This window comes from Bos mutus, chromosome 15, assembly GCF_027580195.1.
Source record: "Bos mutus isolate GX-2022 chromosome 15, NWIPB_WYAK_1.1, whole genome shotgun sequence".
Classification (NCBI taxonomy): Eukaryota; Metazoa; Chordata; class Mammalia; order Artiodactyla; family Bovidae; genus Bos; species Bos mutus.
The window spans coordinates 48,351,749-48,373,602 of NC_091631.1; the positions used below are offsets into that span (position 1 = coordinate 48,351,749).

The 21,854-nt window shown below is 48.8% G+C and overlaps 1 protein-coding gene across 1 annotated transcript in view; it reads right to left on the reverse strand.

Moving 5' to 3' along the window:
- Positions 1–21,854, reverse strand: part of GRIK4 (glutamate ionotropic receptor kainate type subunit 4) — a 498,718-nt gene that overhangs the window by 119,865 nt on the left and 356,999 nt on the right. The window contains exon 8 of the mRNA XM_070383202.1: positions 1,281–1,442. Coding sequence (XP_070239303.1) covers positions 1,281–1,442 — 162 coding nt within the window. The remainder of the gene's footprint in view (positions 1–1,280; positions 1,443–21,854) is intronic.

Below are 21,854 nucleotides of genomic sequence, written 5' to 3' on the forward strand. Positions count from 1 at the left end.
ATGGCAACCCACTCCAGTATTCTTGCCTGGGAAATCCCATGGACATAGGAGCCTGGTGGGCTACAGTCCATGGGGTCGCAAAGAGTCAGACACAACTAAGTGGCTTTCACTTTACTTTACTTCACTTCCTGATAATGTGCTATGAGCCTCTGAAGAGGCTGTGCTACAGCCTCTGTGAGGTGTAATGAGCACCTCATTACAACACTGGAGTGATGAGTGCAAGACCCACGGACAAGACCAGGGGCACAGGGCTGCACTCCTCCCAGGAGGGGTGAGCAAGGTCCCACCTATGACCCTATGCCTGAGGACTTGTCACTGCGCCTTAAGCAACTGGGGGTGAGGACTCCCTTCCTCCAGGTGTTTCGCCCCAGCAAATCCTTCCTATGGCACCTTCCCTCTTTCAGGCCTAAAACACCCTGCTAGAATGCGCTTGGTAACCCTGAGAACCTTCTAGCTCAAGTTCTCATGCCTCCTCTCAGTTGGTTCCCTGATCAAAGCTCCTTGAGCTTTGCAAGAGTTCTGACCTTTGGAAAGTTATGTGAGCATCACATGAACAACCTCATGGGGCTTTGGGAGGCTTAACTCTAACCTGGCTAGGACAGATCTAGAAAGCCATACAAGCCCACTTCCAGAGAACGTGCCTTGTAATAAATGAACATGAGCAGAGATCCCTGATAGGCCCCAGAGAGTAAGGACATTGGACCCAGTGGAGAACAGCCAGGGAAATCTCTGCCTCCATCACACACACACAGGGAATGAAGTGCAGGGAGGAAAAACGCAGGTAAAAGCACAAAGGAAGCCTCTCTGGATGAGCTGCACTGGCGGCAGTGGTCCACGGCACAGGACCAGGAGTATCAGAATCTAGTTTCACTTGGAAAAGGCTTGGTGTTTGCCCCTGAACAAGATCCCCACATCCCCTTCCCTCATCTCCATGCCTGGGCTTCAATCTATCTGAGAGATGAAGGAACAGATCAGCTAAAGCCCTTCCAATGTAAGATTCTTGGATCCGAAACTCAGTGGGTCTTAGCAACAGCATCAACAGGAGTCTGGCCACAGACATCACTAAATGACAGTCTGGGGCCTCCACATGCTCCCAACCTGCTGACTTCTCCCCCAAAGTGTCCCTTGTAAGCACTTTCCAGCACTTGTATGATCTACTTTTGAGCTGGGCCTGGGGAAGGCTGGAGTCCAGGATGGGCTGTATTTGGGGGGAGGGGCTGGCTCACAGAGGGGGTGCTGGCAGCAAAGGGGCACCAGGGAGGGGCCTGGTGGGCACTTACTGCGGGCCCCGTGAAGGGCACGTGGTCACAGTTCTCCTGCCAGGACTGGTTGAGGCTCTGTGCAAACTCTTGGAAGAAAGCGTGGGACTGGTTGAAGATGGAAAAGCCCAGAATGTTGACTCGATCGTCCACGAGACTGTCCATCCGCTGGAGCGAGAACTCCTGAAAGATGCAGCAGGCAGGGCAGAGCAGGGTCAGGGAGGGCAGGGTGGGTGGGCTCTGCAGGCTCATAGCTAGGGAGTGCAGCCTAGCCAGATGGACAGCGTTGCCAGGTGCTCTGCTGGGCATCAGGGTCCGGGGGTGGCAGAGAGTTCTTCCTCAAATAGCTCACAGGGTAGGGGTGCAGGGAGGGAGAAAGGAGAAATGAGCAGAATGATCTCTACGAAAGGCATGTGTACAATGCTCTGGCTGGAGAAAGAAAGAAAAACACGAATGAGTTGGTAGAGGCAGGATGGTGTGTGCAGAAGGTGTGACCCATGAGCTGTCTTGAAGGATGCTCAGCATTTTCTGGGTGGAAAATGTGAGTGGACCAAGGCTATTCCAGACAGGATTCACCATGGATACAAAGACCTGGAGGTGAGACAGTGTGTGGGCGCCTGCGGGATACTTTCACAGGAGCATCGCTCTTCAAAGCATGTCCACAGAACGCCTGCCATAGACTCACCTGGGTATCTTTTTTAAAAAAAAGTGATGATGCCTGCATCCCACCTAACACCAACTGAATCCATATCTCAGAAGCTGAGGCCCAGGACCCAGTATTTTTAGCAGGGTCCAAGGTCATATGCACATCAAAGTTTGAGAGTCACTGGGTCAGAACCAGGATACATGAGGGTGGGGTGACCGTGCGAGATGGAGTGGGAGATGTCAGCAGGGGCCGGAGCACAGGGCTTGGTTCCTGGGTCGGGGAGCTTACGCTTTATCCTAATAGTGATGGGACCTGAAGGCTCAGTCAGCCAAGGAGTAAGAAGATCATGTTGTATTTCTAAGAATCTCCACCTGAACATCTGCAGGTAGGGCTGTGCCTTCATTTTATTATTATTATTTTTTATTCATTTCACAAATATTGAAGTGCTAATTATGTGCCAGACACGGGCCCAGAGGGTGTTCTAGACACGGAATATATATGAACAAGAAACACATTTCCTGATGTTCAGGACCTTGCAGGTTAGGGGACGAGACAGACTGTAAGCAAACAAATAAATACGTATACTGTCAGATAGGGCTTCCCTGGTGGCTCAGCAGTAAAGAATTTGCCTGCAATGCAGGAGCCACAGGGAGACACAGTTTCGATCCCTGGGTCAGAAAGATCCCCTGGAGAAGGGTATGGCAACCCATTTCAGTATTCTTGCCTGGAGAATTCTAAGAACAGAGGAGCCTGGTGGGCTACAGTCCATGAGGTCATAGAGTCGGACACAACTGAAGCGACTTAGCACCCAGGCACTGTCAGATATCTATGGGGTTAGAATGGGGGTTGCTCCCTGAGATGAGGCAGTTAGGGAAACCCCATGTGGGGCAGTGGCATGTAGATACTCAAGGGAATGCTCCCAGGATGTGTGGTCCTCACCCATCATGTGGCTGGAGCCATGGTTTCACTCAGCTAAAAACTGCAGGCATGAGTCTCAAGGAGGCCAGTTAGTGTCACAGGGAGAAGCACCCCTATCTCAGGCAGGGCTGAGGTCAGAGCCCTGGACCCCCAAAGTCCCCCTGGTCCTATACAGGGAAACCAGGCAGGAGAGTGTGGGCTATTCAGCTCACCAATCCCTGCTCCTGAAATAATGCCTTCACATGCAGGTCAGGTCATCCTTGTGCATTGAATTCACATTCATCACACATTTATTCCACATGCCTCACACACAGCTCTGCACCCTCTGGGCACATGGTCGTTAGACCCCAGGACTAACCCATCAGCCACTCCGTCTGACATGACAGATGGCAGGTGCCGTGGGCTTGCTTTGTAGCCGAGCAGAAACACGGCTCTTCTTCAGGCGGCCTCCATGTCTTAAGACTTAGTTCCTCCAGGCCCCTGTCACATCCCTGGCAAACTCACTCACTCACATCCATGGCCATGGCCAAGCCCTCGGGCCATGGGCCTGCGCTGTGCCCGGAGTCCAGCCTCATTAGCTGCAGCTTGCAGACTAAAGTTACAAAGATGCCTTTGGAGCCACCAAAGGCTGACAGCATGGAGTGGGATAAGGATTGTCTTTTGGATCCTGCCACATCCCTGTCAGGGGAACCCGGACGTGTCAGAGAATGTATTGATTCATAAGCTGATATGTCTCCCGTCTCTAACAGGGCAGCTGCCCGTGCACTATGGGCTATCAGCAGACACGAGGGTGCAGATGGCTAACGAGGAGAGAGCATCTGGCAAGGACGGGGTGGTGGGGTGCAGAGCCAGGCTGCTGTCAGGCAACCGAGGGGCCTCCCCAGCTGTGGTTGGTGTAGGGGGAGCTGGAGATGTCCCCTCTCCCTCGGCTTCTGTGTCAATGTGGGCAGCTTGTCACCACCACCCCACCCCCTACCCCGCCCTATCCTCACATGCACAGCAGGGTGGAAGAAGGCCCATTTCAAGGAAGCCCTGATAGCTCAGTTGGTAAAGAATCTACCTGCAATGCAGGAGACCTTGGTTCGATTCCTGGGTCAGGAAGATCCCCTGGAGAAGGGATAGGCTACCTATTCCAGTATTCTTAGGCTTCCCTTGTGGCTCAGCTGGTATAGAATCCGCCTGCAATGTGGGAGACCTGGGTTCGATCCCTGGGTTGGGAAGATCCCCTGGAGAAGGGAAAGGCTACCCAACTCCAGTATTCTGGCCTGGAGAATTCCATGGACTGTATAGTCCATGGGGTTGCAAAGAGTTGGATATAAGTGAGCAACTTTCACTTTCACTTTGACACCTTGATGTCTAGACTCACAGTGGCAGTAGGGGGACACATGGTAAGCGCTTTGGGTTCAAATCCAGGGGCTGCACTATACTGCCATGTATGATCTGGGCTTCAGATCCTCATTTAAAGTGGCAACAACAATGACAGCAACCTCAGAGGTTGTTCAAGGAACAAATAATAGGCATGCACCAGGCGTATCATCTCTGGCACATAAGACATGTTCAACATGCGACGGCTACGAACATGCTACCACAAGATTGTGGGAAGCTTCTAGCTTCCTACTTCTTTAGTTCCACTCGTCTTGGAAACCTGAGTTCAAAAGGTGTTTCCTTGAAATGCCTGGCCCGAGCTGAGTAAGAATGAATGAATTAATTACAGACACTTAGAGACAGCCCATCCCAAAGTCAGACAACCTGTCTTCCTGCCTTTTAATAACTACCTTCTCATCCTCCAATTATATCCTATTTTCAAAGGCCCCCTTAAGATAAAAAGATCCAGGAGCTTCCTTGATAATCCATCCTATTTATAACGACCTATGGGAGAGCTTGTGAAAGGACAAGAAAGGGGTGGAGTGTTCTTCTATTGTAATTTCCCAGGACACTTCAGGCTTCTATTCTCTAAGCATCTTCACTGTTAAGAAATGCTTCTTTCTGTCTAAACTTACAGTCTTCTGCTGCTGCTGAAGCTTGGTGTCTAAGTGAAAATGGGAAACAGCTGCCCACTGCCAGTTTGTATACAAAGAAAATCTTCTAAGTTCTAGTATTTCCCAAAGTGTGTTTCTTAGGACACTAGCTTTTCTGGGAAGTGTGTACAGAAGTTTCAATAAAACAAGCTTCCATGTTCAAATAAGGGGAGCAAACCTGGCATATTCTAAACACATGTTCAAGATTGACAACGCACACTAGCACATGAAAGGGTTAAAGAAGTCCTACCGTAAGCAGCTTAATTTTGTTTAACCTGGGACTTTCTAAGCTCTAACTATGGAACACTTTCCCCACCAAACCTATGGATGTCTCGCAGGAGTGTTCTATAGACTGTGCAGTGGGAAATGCTGTTTTAAACATGCTACATAATCATGCACAGATGTGAGAGTTGGACCATCAAGCAGGCTGAGTGCTAAAGAATTGATGCTTTCAAACTGTGGTGCTGGAGAAGACTCTTGAGAGTCCCTTGGACGGCAAGGAGATCCAACCAGTCAATCCTAAAGGAAATCACCCCTGAATATTCATTGGAAGGACTGATGCTGAAGCTCCAGTTTTTTGGCCACCTGATGCAAAGAGCTGACACACTGGAAAAGATCCTGATGCTGGGCAAGATTAAGGGAGGAGGAGAAGGGGGTGACAGAGGATGAGATGGTTGGATGGCATCACTGATTCAATGGACATGAGTTTGAGCATTTGATAGTGAAGGACAGGAAAGCCTGGCATGCTACAGTCCATGGGGTCACAAAGAGTAGAACATGACTTAGCAACAACTGAACAACAATTCTAAACATATTTAGGGAAACATGAATCATAACCCCCAAATCAAATCAAGTCATAGGGAGGGAATCATTTGGCTGAGGGGGTATTATACAAGATCAACCAATTTCAGGATGAGAGGGGAGCATAGACCCTCTGGCTCCTGCTTTCCACCGAGAGCTCTAGCCAAGAATGCACCCTGGCCTCATCCAGGTGTCCTGTGCTCTCCAGGTGTGTTCCCAGGCTGGCTGTGACCTTAACTGAAATGACAAAGTGTTAGGAGCCCTGGGGTAGATCTGGTTCTCATGGGAACCTTGGTTCTCTTATAAATGTGCTGGGGAGGGAAATCTTAAGGTCTCTGCTCCCAATGTGAGTAGATTCCATCACCGTCACGAGACCAGAGGAACCAGGGTGAAGAACAGAGCCCATGGCCACCTGGTAAGGCCAAGTGCTGGCACAGAGGCCAAGACCAAGTCTTCAATTACTCCAACAGCACGTGGTTTTGTGACAGCACTGGCAGTGCCAATATATTTTCACGTCCATGGCCTCTTCCTCCCAAGGCCTGTGTGTTCCTAAGAGCAGGGATGTACCTGACCCATTTATTATTTGTTTATTTTTGGCTGTGCTGAGTCTTCACCGCTCTTGGACTTTTCTCTAGCTGTGGCGAGTGGGAGCTACTCTGCAGTTGCAATGTGCAGGCTTCTCATTGCAATGGCTTCTCTTGTTGCAGAGCACAGGCTCTAGGGTGCGTGGGCTCCAGTAGTTGTGGCATTCGGGCTTAGTAGTTACTGTTTGCAGGCTGGGGCTCAAGAATTTGGGCTCAATAGTTGTGGCACACGGGCTTAGTTGCTCTGCAGCATGTGGGATCTTCCCCGACCAGGGATTGAACCCATGCCCCCTTCATTGGCAGGCAGATTCTTATCCACTGTGCCACCAGGGAAGTCCCCATTAAAAAAAAAAAAAAAAAACTGGCTTCACCCAAGGATTTCAGGATCTTAATTCCCTGACCAAGGATCAAACCTGTGCCCCCTTCATTGAGAGTGCAGGGTCTTAACCACTGGACGGCCAGGGAAGTTCCCTGCCTCATTTCTGAAACCTCCACTGCACCCAGCATAGTGCTTAATACCTGGAAGCTGTTTGGTGAATGTTGCTTGAGGCTGTGGATGGAAGATGCTTCAAAGTCCTGGGGTCCTCACTATGCCTGACTCTGCTCAGTCTTACTCCTACAGAAGGTATAAGAACATGAGCAGGATGGTGACCATCCCTCGATGGTCCTCTGCAAGTTACATTATTATATTTTGAAAAGCAAATTCCTAACAGCTTGTTTTCTTATCACTGGGCTTTCTTATTTAAAAAGTTATAGATGTGCACACATTTGTGTATGTGTAAGCATATGGGATTGTGTGTGCATGTGTATCCTTCTGTATACAGTGATTTTCAGGGGTCTGAATAGCTGCAATTGAAGGTCAGGTCATGACCACAAATGAATACTGGAGAGGGTTACCTGAAATTGAAGGGTGTTTACAACAGGCCTGGGAGGAAGGCCTCGTGCATAAAGGATGGAGCGTCACAAGAGTGCTGTGGATCAGCTGAATGGCCCCCTTTGTCCAGCAGCTGTGACACTTCCAATGTCCTGGTTTGCCTACAGCCTTCCACTCCAGTCAGTTGCAAGGACCACTCCATGGCCCTACAGCCTGCTCATCCACCAGGCCAGGAGCTAGGGCAAGCTGAGTGTGGGCACCAGGGTGGAGGGGTGAGGGACAAGGTCAGCCGACTAAGGTTAAAAGCACAAGGGTTTTTCATGATCTGGACTCAGTCTCTGTACTTGACTTTAAGAAGAAAAACAGGAAATCAAAACACAGGTCCAGACCATGTCCTGGAGTCAAGTCCATCTCCTAACCTTTCACTGTCTGGGCCTGGATGCAGGTGAAATGGGGAAGTGGGGGAAGGGCATTTCATACTCTCTGCCCACGAGCCCCTTTTCCTTGGTTTCTTCTCCCAGTTTCTGAGCCCCTAGCGGCCTGACCATTGCCAGGGCCACCTAAGCTAGACACTTCAAAGACAGCCTCCGCCCCCTCTTCTTTCAATTCTATATCTAGTCAATCTGTGTCCTGTATCTCTACCCCTTCCTTTTCAATCCTGCCAGGTCAGGCCTTCCTCATCTCTCCGTTGTCTATTAAGTAACCTACCCCTTGGACCTTGGGAGACTCAGCCACGACACAGCACAAGCCCCAGCTGCCATTCGTGCATGGCGCCCCCTGGAGTCGTGCCATGTGGCGATCCCATCAGGCGACAGCAGGATATAATAAAAAGGTTTTGAAATAAGACAGTCTGTGTTCGAATCCTGTTTTGCCACATACTGGTTAGGTGATCTTGAGCAGCTGAGTAGCCTTGCTCACCTGTAAAATGCAGATCAGAGCATCCACCTTACAGGGATAATCCATGGCTAGTGCAGTCCATCCTCCACGCTGTCCCTTCTCCTCCCTCCTCCTGGTCCCCACACTCCACTTAGGTCTGGACAAAGTGAACTGTCTGGCCTGGGGGTTTCTCCTCCCTTCTTCCCTCCCCTCCTCACCCTGCAAAAAGCTATCCTTAGCTACTTGCCAAATAAGAAAAGTTTGGCTAAGTCAGTCACCATAAGGTGTTAATTGCTTGGTGTGGCTATTTGTGTGGAGACAGAAGGCTTGAGTTGCAGTTCCAGACCTTCCAACCATAAATAATCCTAACAAAGCAATAATTATAATAATAATAGCTGTGACAATTTATTGACCACCAACTGTGTGCCTGGCAGAACTAAGCACTGCCTGTGCAGGATCTCAATCCATTCTTATAGCAGCCCTACCACAGGGGAGTTATCAGTGTCATTTTATAGCTGAAGAAGCAGAGACCCAGAGGAATGAGTGGTTTTCCAAGGTCACACAGCTGTAAACAGACCCAGACCCAGTGGTTTATATGTTTGTACCCCTTATTCATCCCTGTGAGCCAGGCATCGAGGGTCAAGGGTACTACGAGTTCATGCTGACTGTGCTGTACAAGAGCTGGCAAAATTGAATTAAAATTCACTTCAGAATATACAACTCGACTTTAAGAGCAATGACTTCTGGTCTAAGATTTGCAGTTACAAAATGAACACTCATCGTCCAAGAGAGTAAAGAGATTATCCAACATCAACTAAATCTCTGCCTGAGAAACATTTTAATTACAAAGGGTCCTGGGGATTGGTGTGGGCTCCAGACTGAGCAACTAAAACTGATTTTGAGAACATGCGAGAGCTGAGGTTTGCCCCATGCCATGTCTGTTCAGCACAAAGAATCCCAGGAAGGAATACGAGACAATACCAGGTTTCAGGTGGGGAGGAATTAGAAATAAATGCAGTATAATCGGATAACCAACAAGGACCTACTGTCTAGCACAGGGAACTCTGCTCAGTGTTATATGGCAGCCTGGATGGGAGGGGAGTTCGGGGGAGAATGGATACATGTGTATGTATGGCTGAGTCACTTCCCTGTTCACCCAAAAACTATCACAACACTGTTAATTGGCTATAACCCCATACAAAATGAAAAGTTTTTTTTATAAAAGAAAGAAAAGCATTGTGACTGAAGACATGAATGGCTAACATGCATAGAGAAGTAGGCAGTTAAAATCAGCTTCATGCACTTGGCTGACTTCAGCCAGCACTGGTTTAGGAGCCTTGGTCATCCCTGATCACCATCATCTGAGCCGCAAAAGCTTTCCTGCTGGCCTGTGGGTGGTCTTGCTCATTGCTATATCTCTAGCCCAGTGAAACTTAGTGAAACCATAAGCTGGTTCTTTGGTTTCATTAAATGATGCGGACAATAACTGTGCTGGAGAGAGTGGGTATGGATGTGGAGTCACAACATGTTAAATCAGACACTGTCTGCTGGTATTTTGTCCCAGATTTTCTTCACTGGAGCTTCACTGGAGTCCCAAATTCCAAAAACCAATCTCTGCTTTTTAATTTTTCAATCTCTTTATTTTAGTCTCTTTTCATTAGACAGGACTCTGTTACAAAATAAGGAAAATCACACTTCACAGTGTTGGCTGTGAGACTTAAAAGAGATAACAGTGATATATAGGAAAGCACTATATAGATCAGAAATATGAAAAGAACTTCTTGAAATTATTAGTATTGTTAGTATAACAATACACTAGCTCAAGGAAGGCATTTTGTGTGCACTTTCAGGCATCATTAACAAGCAATGAGGAAGACAGGGTGGGGAGGGAGCCTTCTGTCTTCCCTACAGATTTGTCATGGAGGAAGATGGAAGATCTCTCTGATCTTGCATGGAGGCCTGAGAATTCAACATCTCCCTTCCTGCCAGGGCCACAGGCAACTTTTAAAAGTGCCACCCTGATGATGCCTCTACAGCCTCTGCACTCTCTTTGGATCCCACTACCCAGACCCAGTTGGGCTTTAATTGTCCTTCTTTGCAGACCCTTTGCTCCAGAACTGGTTCATACTCACACAGTGGTGTTTTAAGCAGTCCCTTGTTCCTCCGTTGCTTTCACCCAAGACTCAACCTCTGATCTCTGCTTCATGCTCAGGCCCCGCCCCTAACTTCCTGGGAGAGGAGACCAGCAACCTCCTATCACCCAAATCAGAAGTCATTTATTAAACATTACTTTGTCATTGAGGACCATAACATCAACTGCTTCCACTGGCACAACTCTACAAAACTCATAAGGCACTTTCCTGTACCTCTTCTGGTCCTCACCAGCACACTTGGTGTGGAGAGAGTGGGTTTTATTCACATACCCATCTGATGGAAGGAGACACTGAAGTGCCTAGGAGTTAAGTGTCTTGCTCAAAAGACAGACTGGGATTAAGGTCCAGGTACTTGGCATTCAAGATCCGCACTTATAATCCCATTCCTCCCTCCTGGGGCTCAGCAGAAGGTTAAGTCAATAGTAGTACTGGTGTTAGTTCCTCAGTGGTGTCTGACTCTTTGCAACCCCATGGTCTGTAGCTCACCAGGCTCCTCTGTTCAAGGAATTCTCCAGGCAAGAATACTGGAGTGGGTTGCCAGTCCCTTCTCCAGGGGATCTTCCTGACCCAGGGTCTCCCACACTGCAGGCAGATCCTTTACCATCTGAGCCACCAGTGAAGGATACAGCATAAACTCAAATGCACAAGCCCTCCACTGAGGTTGTTCATGACTGACAACTTTCCCAGGAGTACTGAGAACACCAAAAGCTTCCGATTTCTTAAGCCATTATTACGAAGCTGGAATAATAGAAGATATCCTTGACAGTATCACTCCTAAACTTGTACTTCTTATTGTTCCACCCCAATCTAATCCCCTCCCTTGGTTACCTAGTTGTGAACATCACCATCACCCACCCATCATTCAGGCTAGGATCTGGAGCTCATTCTCCACTTCTCCCCTTCTCACGCTCCCATCTCATCCATGTTTGCATGCACTAGGTTGTCACTGGAAACGCTGTACCTCTTTAACATTTCTTGAATCTGTCCCCTGCTCGCCATCCCAACTGCTTCTGCCTCAATTCAGATCTTCACAAGCTTGTTCTTGGACTTTGAATGAATTGGCTTCCCCTCCTCCAGTTTTGCCTTTCTCCAGCTTCCTCCTTCATGCTATTGCTCAAGAGCTCTTTCTCAACAATTCATTTGATCATGAATCCGTCCCCACCTCCCAGTGCTCCTTACTACACTCAGGACAAAAACAAACTCCTTAGCTGGACATATGTGTCTTTTCACGCTATGATTCCTGTCTACCCCTCTGTTCATTCTTCACCTTGACTTCCTCCATCATCCAGGAACTGGCCACTGTCCTCACAGGTATGCTCATCATCACTTAGAGCTTTTTATCCCATCACTGCTCAGTCACTCATTCATTCATTCAGACTCTAGCCCACCAGGCTCCTCTGTCCATGGGTTTCTCCAGGCAAGAATACTGGAGTGGGTTGCCATGCCCTCCTCCAGGGGAGCTTCCCGAGGATCCTCCAGGGATCCTTCCCAAGGATCAAGCTCTCGTCTCTTGCATCTCCTGCATTGCAGGCAGATTCTTTACCTCTAGTACCATCTGGGAAGCTGTCATGAGTTTGTTCAAAGCAACTTCCCAAGGATTGGGTGCTATTGGAGACAATGTATTTACAGTAGCAGCATCCACCCGGGGGAAAGCATATAGAAAGAAGTCAAGGTTGTTGACTGAATGAATTTAGGAAGGGAGCACCTGTCAGGCTGTTTCTTATCTTACTGGATGGGCAGCTTGGTCCTTTAACTTTTGAGGCTCTTTCCTTATGACTACAGCTATTCATTTTCCCTTGGGACCCAAGTATGGGGGAGGCCAGGACCCAAGCCTTTGTCTTTTAAGTGGCCTCTCAGGGGCTTCTCTCGTTGTCCAGTGACTAACACTCTGCTGTCACTGTAGGGAACCCAGGTTTGAACCCTGGCCAGGGAACTAGATCCCACATGCCGCAACTAAGGGTTTGCATGCTGCAACAGAGATTGAAGATCCCACGTGCCACAACTAAAACCTGGTTCAGCCAAATAAATAAATAAAAATTGAAAAGGAAAAAACAGTGGCCTCTTAGCCTTTCTCAAGAAAGCACTGAAGCCACCAGAAGTCCAGAATCTCCTGGGTACCCTCACATCTTCTCCCTCCCTCCAGGTACCTGTCTGTCTATTTATTTGCATCACAGCCTGTGCTCTCTGCATTCTAGGTGATTGCTTTTTGTGTAATAGGTCTTTGAAGAAAGTAGCAGCTGGGAGGCTAATTCACACCTGTCAGTGAATTCCATTTAATGGGAGATTTGATTCTAAACTTCCCTGCTCCCAGCTTTCCTGGATCCTTCTCCCTGCACGTCTCCTCTTCATGTATCCCCATGACCTGAGCATGCACAGCCCTTCCTCCCAGGAACCTTGTCCCTTCTCTGCTTTTCTTTCCCAGCATGAGTCTACAAACAGGACTTCAAAAGCAGACTGTATTCTGTCTTGTCCAGTGCTCTGGTCCCTGCACCTTACTCTGTGCCGGTGCTTAGCAAGTGCTCAAACATTCTTTATATGAATTCATGATCATCTGCAAACACGCATCAGGGTGGAAACACCTTTACAAAGACTTCAGTCATCTGCTCCCAGGAAGAAGGAAGGCAGAGGCCAGGGAGGGGAGAACCCTTCCACCTCCACCCCAGCAGCTCTGTCTTCATCTTAGCTTTAGAAATGTTCTGTGCCTCTGGGAACTAAGTAAGTGGTTACTAACTGTGATGTTGAGAGCTCAATGGATCAAACTGACAAAATGGTGGCGGCTTCGTGTTCTCCCCTTGGGATGAGGGGTGCCATGGCTTTTCTGCAGGCCTGCTTCCTCTATCAGGCACTGATGCCTCACCTCTGAAGTCCCCTGCACTCAGGGTCCACCGATCAGGCCTTCTGTTTGCACCGTGCTCCCCCTCCCTCCCAACTCATTAATTAGCCTTAGGCTTGTAGGGACACAACGCCCTCCCTCCCCGATCTTAGCAGGCATACTAGGAGTTGTTGGGGAAGATGAGTGAGACTGTCACTCAGCAGCCTCAGCCTCCTCCCCCACCTCTGCAGCCTCCTCCCCCACCTCTGCAGCAGGACCTCCCACAGGGCTAGGGCATCTTGCTGTCTATGACACCCTTGAGATCACTCAGCAAGTATATGACTAAGGCTAGACCAGGATCCTGGAGAAGGCAATGGCACCCCACTCCAGTACTCTTGCCTGGAAAATCCCATGGGCGGAGGAGCCTGGTAGGCTGCAGTCCATGGGGTCCCTAAGAGTCGGACATGACTGAGCAACTTCACTTTGACTTTTCACTTTCATGCATTGGAGAAGGAAATGGCAACCCACTCCAGCGTTCTTGCTTGGAGAATCCCAGGGATGGGGGAGCCTGGTGGGCTGCCATCTATGGGGTCGCACAGAGTCGGACATGACTGAAGCGACTTAGCAGCAGCAGCAGCAGCAGACCAGGATCCAAGCCACTGGACACTCAGGAGGGAAATGGACACAACAGGTGATTTTTCAGATCTTGGCCATTTTGACTCATTTTAAACAAAACAAAACAACCCAGGAGCCTCTTCTCTAGGACACACATCATTTTGGGTACCAGGAACATACCAGTATGCAAACCTATCTCTGTCAAGGTACTTATCCTTAGGGGCAAGTGGAGGCAAGTCCCAAAGAGTGCTGAGCTCAAGTGCCAGGGGCACAGAGAGAGGCGGCATGGCCATAAAAATGACTGTTGATTTTCCCAAGCTGAAAGCTCACTGCAAGCTGAGGCCTGAAAGGCGAGCAGGAGTCAGCAGGCAAGGAGGTGCAGAAGGAGCTTCTAAGACAGAGACGTGGTGGGATGCACAGAGCTGCGGAGGAGCAAGGCACTGGCTCAATGCAGGGCATTGCAAGCCACCCCATCTGGCTGGGGTGCTGGGCAGGAGGGAAAGGCACAGCTAGAGTCAGAAGTCCATTCCAAAGAGGCTGCTCTGGGGACTTCCCTGGTGGTGCAGCAGTTGAGAATCCGCCTTCCAACGTAGAGGACGCAGGTTCAATCCCTGGTTGGGGAACTAGGATCCCACACGCCATGGGACAACTAAGCCCACATGACACAATTATAGAAAGTCCATGCGCTGCAATAAGGACCCAGGGCAGCCAAGATTTTAAAAATAAATTTTAAAAAAAGGAATAAGATGCCTCGGACTTTATCCTGGGGTAACAGATAGGAAGCTCCTGCAGGGTTTTAAGCAAAAGAGAGGTATCATCAAGAGTGATGTTAGGAAGATTTTAATTCTTGGCCAAGATAAAAATCCAGCTTTGAAACTCACAGGAGAGGCGTCCACCATGCAGGTGATGGCTGGAGGCTTCAGCTGGACAGGCAGGTGTCACACTTACTACTGGGCTGTGAATGGGAGCTGTCAGCACTACAAACACAGGGCCGGGGGTGGGGAAAGCCTCAGATGGTGATTAATTGAGTGGCTGATGCCTTTGATATTAAGGGAAGCCTGATGCTGGAGAGAGAGGAGCTGGACTGCTTAATAATAACAGCACTTGCTCCTCCTAATGGTGCTTGTAATACAATTGCACTTATAATGTAATAATAATAATAATAAGATTTGCCGTAATGTATTTTCTTCTCAGTCTCTTTATGCTTTCCAAACATTCATTGCATCCCAAGCACTCTTCTCAGTGCGGCCCAAATTCCCCAGGGCCAGGAGACTATGAGGCAACTTCAGCTGTCCCAGGGGCCTCAGTTTCCCCTTTGCTCTGGTTCTGTCTTCTCTCAGGGGCTTGCTTATAGAGCATCATCGGGAGTCAATGTGTATGCCCCCTACAGACCCACAGTGGGTCAGCGGAGGGAACCTGGCCCACCGTCTATCAGGGGATGTACCATTTGCTGTCCCAAGGTCTCCAGTGCCTTGCTCCTGGTTTCCTGACAACGTCTCTCCTTGTCTATCCTTTTACCAGGCAATGGGGGGTGGAGCGGGGAGCGGAGGGGAAGGAGCAAATAAAATAAACTAATTTGCACAATTAGTTCATGGGGTAGCAGGATTCTAAAGATACCATGCCCCACATATACACAATCGCTAGGAATGTGAGTGACTGTGATGAATTTTACTTCCGTGATTAGGCTATGCGATACGGCAAGTACATGCTCAGTCGCATCTGACTCTTTGAGATCCCCTGCCAGGCTCCTCTGTCCATGGGATTTCCCAGACAAGAATACTGGAGTGGGTTGCCATTTCCTCCTCCCGGGGATCTTCCTGACCCAGCTTCTCCTGCAGCTTCTGCATTGGCAGGCTGATTCTTTACCACTGACTGAGCCGCCTGGGAGGCCCTGCTATATGGCACAGTTGACTTTAAAAGAGGGTGATTCTCCAGGCACGATAACTTTTTAAAAACAGTTTTCTCTGGCTCATTGCAGAAGAGGAAGTCAAGAGATTCAAAGTTATGAGAAGCCCTGGATAGAGGCAGACTGTCTGTGGACGAGAAGGAGAGATCACAGAGTGGGTCATGGACAAGATGAGATGGAGGGGAAGGAGGCTCAAGGGCAAGGACTAGAGTTTCATTTGCTCCCTTCTGCCTCCCCCATCACCTGATAAAAGGATAGACAATGAGAGGCGTTGCCAGAGAACAAGGAGCAAGGCACTGGACAGTGACCTTTGGATGCTGAGAGCAGTCCCTAGCCAAGAGCTCGGAAGAAAACAGAGATTCCAGTCCTGTAATCAACCACAGGATGTAAATTCTGCTGACAACAGGATGAGCCTGGAAGAGGTCCCTGAGCTCTGGATGAGAGCATGTCCAGCCAGCACCTTAATTTCAACCTGAGTGGAGAGCCCAGCCTTGTGGTGTGGACCTCCAGAGCTGTGAGCCAGTCACTGTGAGGTTTAAGCTGCTGGCTTTGTAGTAATCGGTTTCACAGCAACAGAAAACTCATACAGCACGGAAAAGCAATAAAAAGCAATTTGTTAAAGACCTGAGATAGGCAGGGAGGTCAAGGGCAAATTCTCAGCTGGACCACTTGTGGAGTGAATGACCTCAGTTAAAGTTTACAAATATCTCTGAGCCTCGCTTCCCTGTTTGGTGGAACTGGAGCCCCTACATCATAGTGGCATTTTGAGGATTTAAGATCGTGAGCATAAAGTACTTAGCATGGTGTCTGGTACTTTGCTGGTACCATGGGAGCAATGATTGTTACAATATCAGCTAGTGAAAATGGGTAGGTGTTTATGGTCAGACTCTTGATAGTGGATTATTGGGAATTGCTGGATCAGTGGACAGAGGGAAGGCTGAGGCATCTTTCAATGAATTAATGGGACTATTGGTGACTCAGGTCAAGGCAGGTCTCCCCTTTCCCAAAGCTCTATTAAGCAAAAGGCCTGGGCAATCAGAGGGGGGCATTTCCATTATATTTCTAGAGATATGAAGCCAGTGTAGTCCCCAGAGTCTAGTTCTTATTTCAATTTGATTTATTTCACAAGCACAGTCTGGTGCACCCCGCCAGCAACACACACAGGCATGGATGTGGGAGTGTGTGTGTGTGTGTGTCAAGGAAGATGCAAGGAATGAGCTTCAATTCTATTAAATGGATGATACGCAAATATCTCCAACTTGGTGCCAGGAGCCCCATGGGACCAATGTTCACCGTCACACTATTTGTCAAACACGAGCAAAGGGGCTGAGTGATAATTGGTTCCTCTGACACTGGGCAGGGTTTCTTCGCCTCCACCAGGGTTTCCACACCCCCGCTGAATGCTCCCTCAGTTTTGATTGATTTTCCTGGCAATCCTCATTCTGCTCTCATACCCACCACCCCACGCCGTTAGGAATCAAGTGTATCTGGCAACTTCAGGGTCACCTGTAATACCCCAGATTTCATTGTGAGGCCTAGATGCTGGGCTCCTGGTCCCCAGTCCAGTCCCTAGCTGGGGTTCTCTCTTTAGGCCTGCAGTGCCCATCACCTTGAAGGGGAGAATAGTTGACAGCCACCCAAGTGAATGTGCGGTGTCTCAGGCATTTATGAATGGCACCCCACTCCAGTATTCTTGCCTGGAAAATCCCATAGACAGAGGAGCGTGGAGGGCTATAGTCCATAGGGTCGCAAAGAGTCGGACACGACTGAAGCGACTTAGGACGCATGCTGATTCACTTGTGACTCCCACCTTTCTTTTTTATCTGCCTTTCACAGGACATGGAAGGTGGCATTTGGCTGCCTGTGTGGAGGGAGGTGAAGGCTCTGAAAGTTCCTCCTCACCTCAAAATACCTTCCTCACCAAATCCACAATTTCCCATAGGATCCACTTCCTTGGTAGAGGCTTTGGTTAAAAAGGGAATGTCTAAGGCATTAAACTGTGCGTTTAGAACATCCATCCCCTGTCCTTCTCCACCTGACGAAGTAGTGCTTCTTTAGGGCCCACTGGGTGTGGCCTCCGCCAGGAAGTCTTCATGAGATTGTCAGGCTCTGTGGATAGCTTCATTATTTTAACCCTCTGGCTTTCAATCCTCTGTTGGGGTTTGTCTCCCACTCCACCCTGACCGTCTCAGAGAATGGACTGTATTCATGGTTGCATTCCTGACAAGCTCAATTAATGCTGACCAGCCAATGCATGGTCAGGAGACTTCTGCCCGCCACTCCTGACTCACTGTGAGAGCTGAGCAAGTCACTGTCCCACTCCAGCTATGTCCCCTCAACTGTAAAATGATGAGATTCAGTGAGATGCTCTCAAAGGTCCCCCCAGATTCTGTGCTGTCATCAGCCCTTCACATATCGGCCTGAACTGGATTTCGAGGCCCTTCATCCATCAGGGCTCTGAGGAGGTAGCCTGGATGTGGGACGCAGGATAGCGCCTTCTGGGCAAGAGCAGGTGAGAGGACCAGACCCTCACGAGCCAGGGGTGCTGCCCTCTGTGGTGGAGGTGGGGGGAGCTAGGGGCACAGAAGGCAGTGGAGGGACAAGCTAACCAGACCAGGACACTAGAAGCCATGAAGAGGAAAGCCAGAAGCTTCACATGCCCAGAGAACCCATTAATTTACTATAAATTCACCCAATCCATGAAGTCAACAGAATTTAAGAGCTGAAAGGTCTTTGGAGATCCTTCAGTTTATCCCCAGGGTAGAGAGGACTTCTCCAAGATCACACATGGTCAGTTAGTGGGAGAGCCAAGACCAGCCCTTGGAACTACCAGGGCCAACTTCTTTTTTAAAATTTATTTATTTATTTGATTGCACTGGGTCTTTAGTTGTGGTGCTGTGGCATGCGAACTCTCTAGTTGTGGCATATGTGATATATTAATAGTTTCCTGGCTAGGGATCAAACCTGGGCCCCCTGCATTAGGAGTGTGGAGTCTTAGCCACTGGACCACCAGGGAAGCCTCTATGCCAACTTCTAATGCCAAAAAGTCCAGCAACTTTGCAGGGCAGACGGAATGTCATCTAACAGGAACTTTCCTCTGCCAACTCTGGTTCCCCTCTCTGCATCACAGGTCCTCTCTCCGACTATAGCAGGCACCCTGCTTTTTCTTTGTCAGGCCTACCATGCTTACTTCTGACCACATGCCATCATCCCATTCACCTTTCTAGTGAAAGTGCGACCCCATGGACTATAGCCCTCCAAGCCCCTCTGTCTGTGGAATTCTCCAGGCAAGAATATTGGAGTGGGTAGCCATTCCCTTCTCTAGGGGATCTTCCCTATCCAGGAATTGAACTCGGGTCTCCTGCGTTGCAGGCAGATTCTTTAACATCTGAATCACCAGGGAATCCCGCTCCTTTATAACCTTCCCTCAATAAATGATTCAAAGCAAACCACATCTGTAAACCTCTCTACAAGGTCCCAAAAAAGCACTCAACACTCTTCCTCTGGGCTTCCACTTCTTGCCTCTTTAAGCCACATTCTACTGCAGCTTGCATTCCCAGCACACAGCAGACACGAAATAAATGTTTGCTGAATCCGTGGAGTTGACTTCAGCATTTTCCATAGGTAAGTCGCTTAATCATGACCAGCTAATCATTTTATAATGCCATAACTTGGACCAAGGGACTTCCAGCTGTCAGCCGGTTTCCCCAGATGCAAATGCAGAGAATAATTTTCAGTCATGGCCTCCTGAATCTTTTTCCAATTCTCCCCGCCACTTCCCCTGAACACACCCCCTCTAGCTGTGGCCCAGTTCAGAGAATAGACACAGGAGGGTTGGCAGCCAGAGAGCACAATTCTGGAATAAAAGCTTCTCGTCAAGACGCTGTTGGACCCATGTACGCCCAGGGGACATTTGTCACTGCCAGACCTGCCCCCTCTCTGAGTTTGCATTTGGTGGGGCGGTACCTTGGAAGCTCAGTCAGACACATGGGGAACTTTCACTCCATTACTCTTTCCTAGTTGTGCTAAAAACATATTTATTCACCAAAGTATACTGTATTATGCAGAGTGGTTCTCCTAAAAGGCTCAATAAAGGTGAAATATGTGGATAGTCTTAATAATTTTACAATAAACTACACTTTAGAATCAATTGCTCTGGCGCTGGAAAGTTGTCCAACTGATGGATTGTAGTTGTTGGCTAGCTGTGTGTGTGTGTGTGTGTGTGTGTGTGTGTGTGTGTGTGTGGGTACGTGTGGTGTGTGCTTTCAGTAAAAGACTCTAAGACATGGAAGAGGCTCACGCACCCTGGGAACTGTAGTTGTAACTTCAATTAGATGACAGACCAATTTTGAAATGCTTCTGATAGCAGCTTTGGAGTTTTCAAAAGTTAAGACACAGTAAACCAGGATGCTGAGGCCTAAGTATGGAAATACTCAACAGGGAAGTGGGAAAGAGGGAAGAAACGGAAATAATGTTTACTAGCAGCCTAGTAAATAATATTGACAGGATTAGAAATGTTCCATGTTCCTCACAAAATGATGGTGTATGAATTATCATCCCCATTTTACAGAAGGGAAAACTGAGATTCCAGTAGGTTAAGTAACAGGCCATGTATACATCTCATGCATGGCAGGACCCAGGTTCCAGCTCAGGTCCTCTCTGATCCGAGTCCCCAGCTGCCTCCATTAAGCCATGTTTCCACCCTCTGTGTCATGACAGTCATGAGGCTCACCAACCTTGTGTGCCAAGTCATAGGGATGGTGGACGGGACTAGATAATTTCATAATGATCTTGGAAACCCAAAGCGGAGGTTTTGTTTCAGAGACCTTTGGGTTCTGGCTCAGGAGTGCCAGGCATTGGCTGGAAGAGGCTGCTTGACCAAGGCTGAACCAGGCAAGGTGTGGCCAGGAGAGGAAGCAGCCCCAGGTGACAGGTCACTCAGCACAGTCCTTGCACTCTTTTGCCCCTTCTCACTTCTATGGTCAGTATTGGTGTCAATCAGGGGCCACAGGTTTCAACACCACCCTCACTTACCAGAACTCCCTGATAGGGGACTTCCCTGGCAGTCCCGTGGTTAAGGCTTCACCCTGCTACTACAGGGGTGTGGGTTTGATCCCTAGTTGGGGAATTAAGATCTTGCATGCTGCATAGTGTGGCAAAAAAAAAAGAACCCCCTGATACTCCATGTTTTGGATCCTGAACAAAACCATCCTTGCTGAACTTCAGTTCAGTTCAGTTGCTCAGTTGTGTCTGACTCTTTGTGACCCCATGAATCGCAGCACGCCAGGCCTCCCTGTCTATCACCAACTCCCGGAGTTCACCCAAACTCACGAGCATTGAGTCAGTGATGCCATCCAGCCATCTCATCTTCTGTCGTCCCCTTCTACTCCTGCCCCCAATTCCTCCCAGCATCAGAGTCTTTTCCAATGAGTCAACTCTTTGCATGAGATGGCCAAAGTACTGGAGTTTCAGCCTCAGCAACTTGCACACCCTTAATTTCAAATCTGTCCGGCACAGAATGGAGGAAGAGTGTTCCAGACCAAGTGGTTACCGTGTGGGCTATGAAAATGCAGGCATCCTCAGGAAAAGGGGCACTGAGCCCTGCTCCTCCTGGCTGAGCTGGGGACCTTTGCACTCATTGGGCTTACTTGGGATGAGCTGAATTCCTGTTGGATGAAGGAGATGAGCCTTAATCCTGGCCAGCCATCTGGTCCAAGAACTCTATAAGGTTATGAACTTCTCCACTCATTAACTCAGTATTTATTGAGCACCTACTATATGCCAGTAGGCTACTGGGGTATAGTGATGGACAAGACAGACTTGGTCTTGTGTGTGTGTGTGTGCGTGTGTGCACTCAGTCACTTCAGTTGTGCCCAACTCTGCAACCCTATGGACTGTAACCTACCAGGCTCTTCTGTCCATGGGACTCTCCAGGCAAGAATACTGGAGTGGATTGCCATTGCCTCTTCCAGGGGATCTTCCCAACCCAGGGTCTCCCACATTGCAGGCGGATTCTTTACTGCTGAGCTACCGGGAAAGCCCAGACTTGGTCTTTCTTTTATGAAATTCACGGTCTGATGGAAAGGTGAGACGTAGAAGAAGGAATTCCTGCTTGAGATGGATGCTACAAAATACAGAAGACAGGGCGCTCTGAGAGTGTGTAACGGAACTCAGCACAGGGGACGTCAGCAGAAAACACCTCGAGAAACTGGCATTTAAGGAAGACCTACAATGAATGGTGTTGGCTCATCACAGAGAGGAGCAGGACAGCAGGACAGTGAGCATTTGCATCCTTTGGAATCATTTGTTTCTTCCCTCCCTGACTGCCCTGGCTCCCCTTTCTGTAATAATTTTAGCAATTTCAATTACTTATGGCTAATCTCTCTGATAAA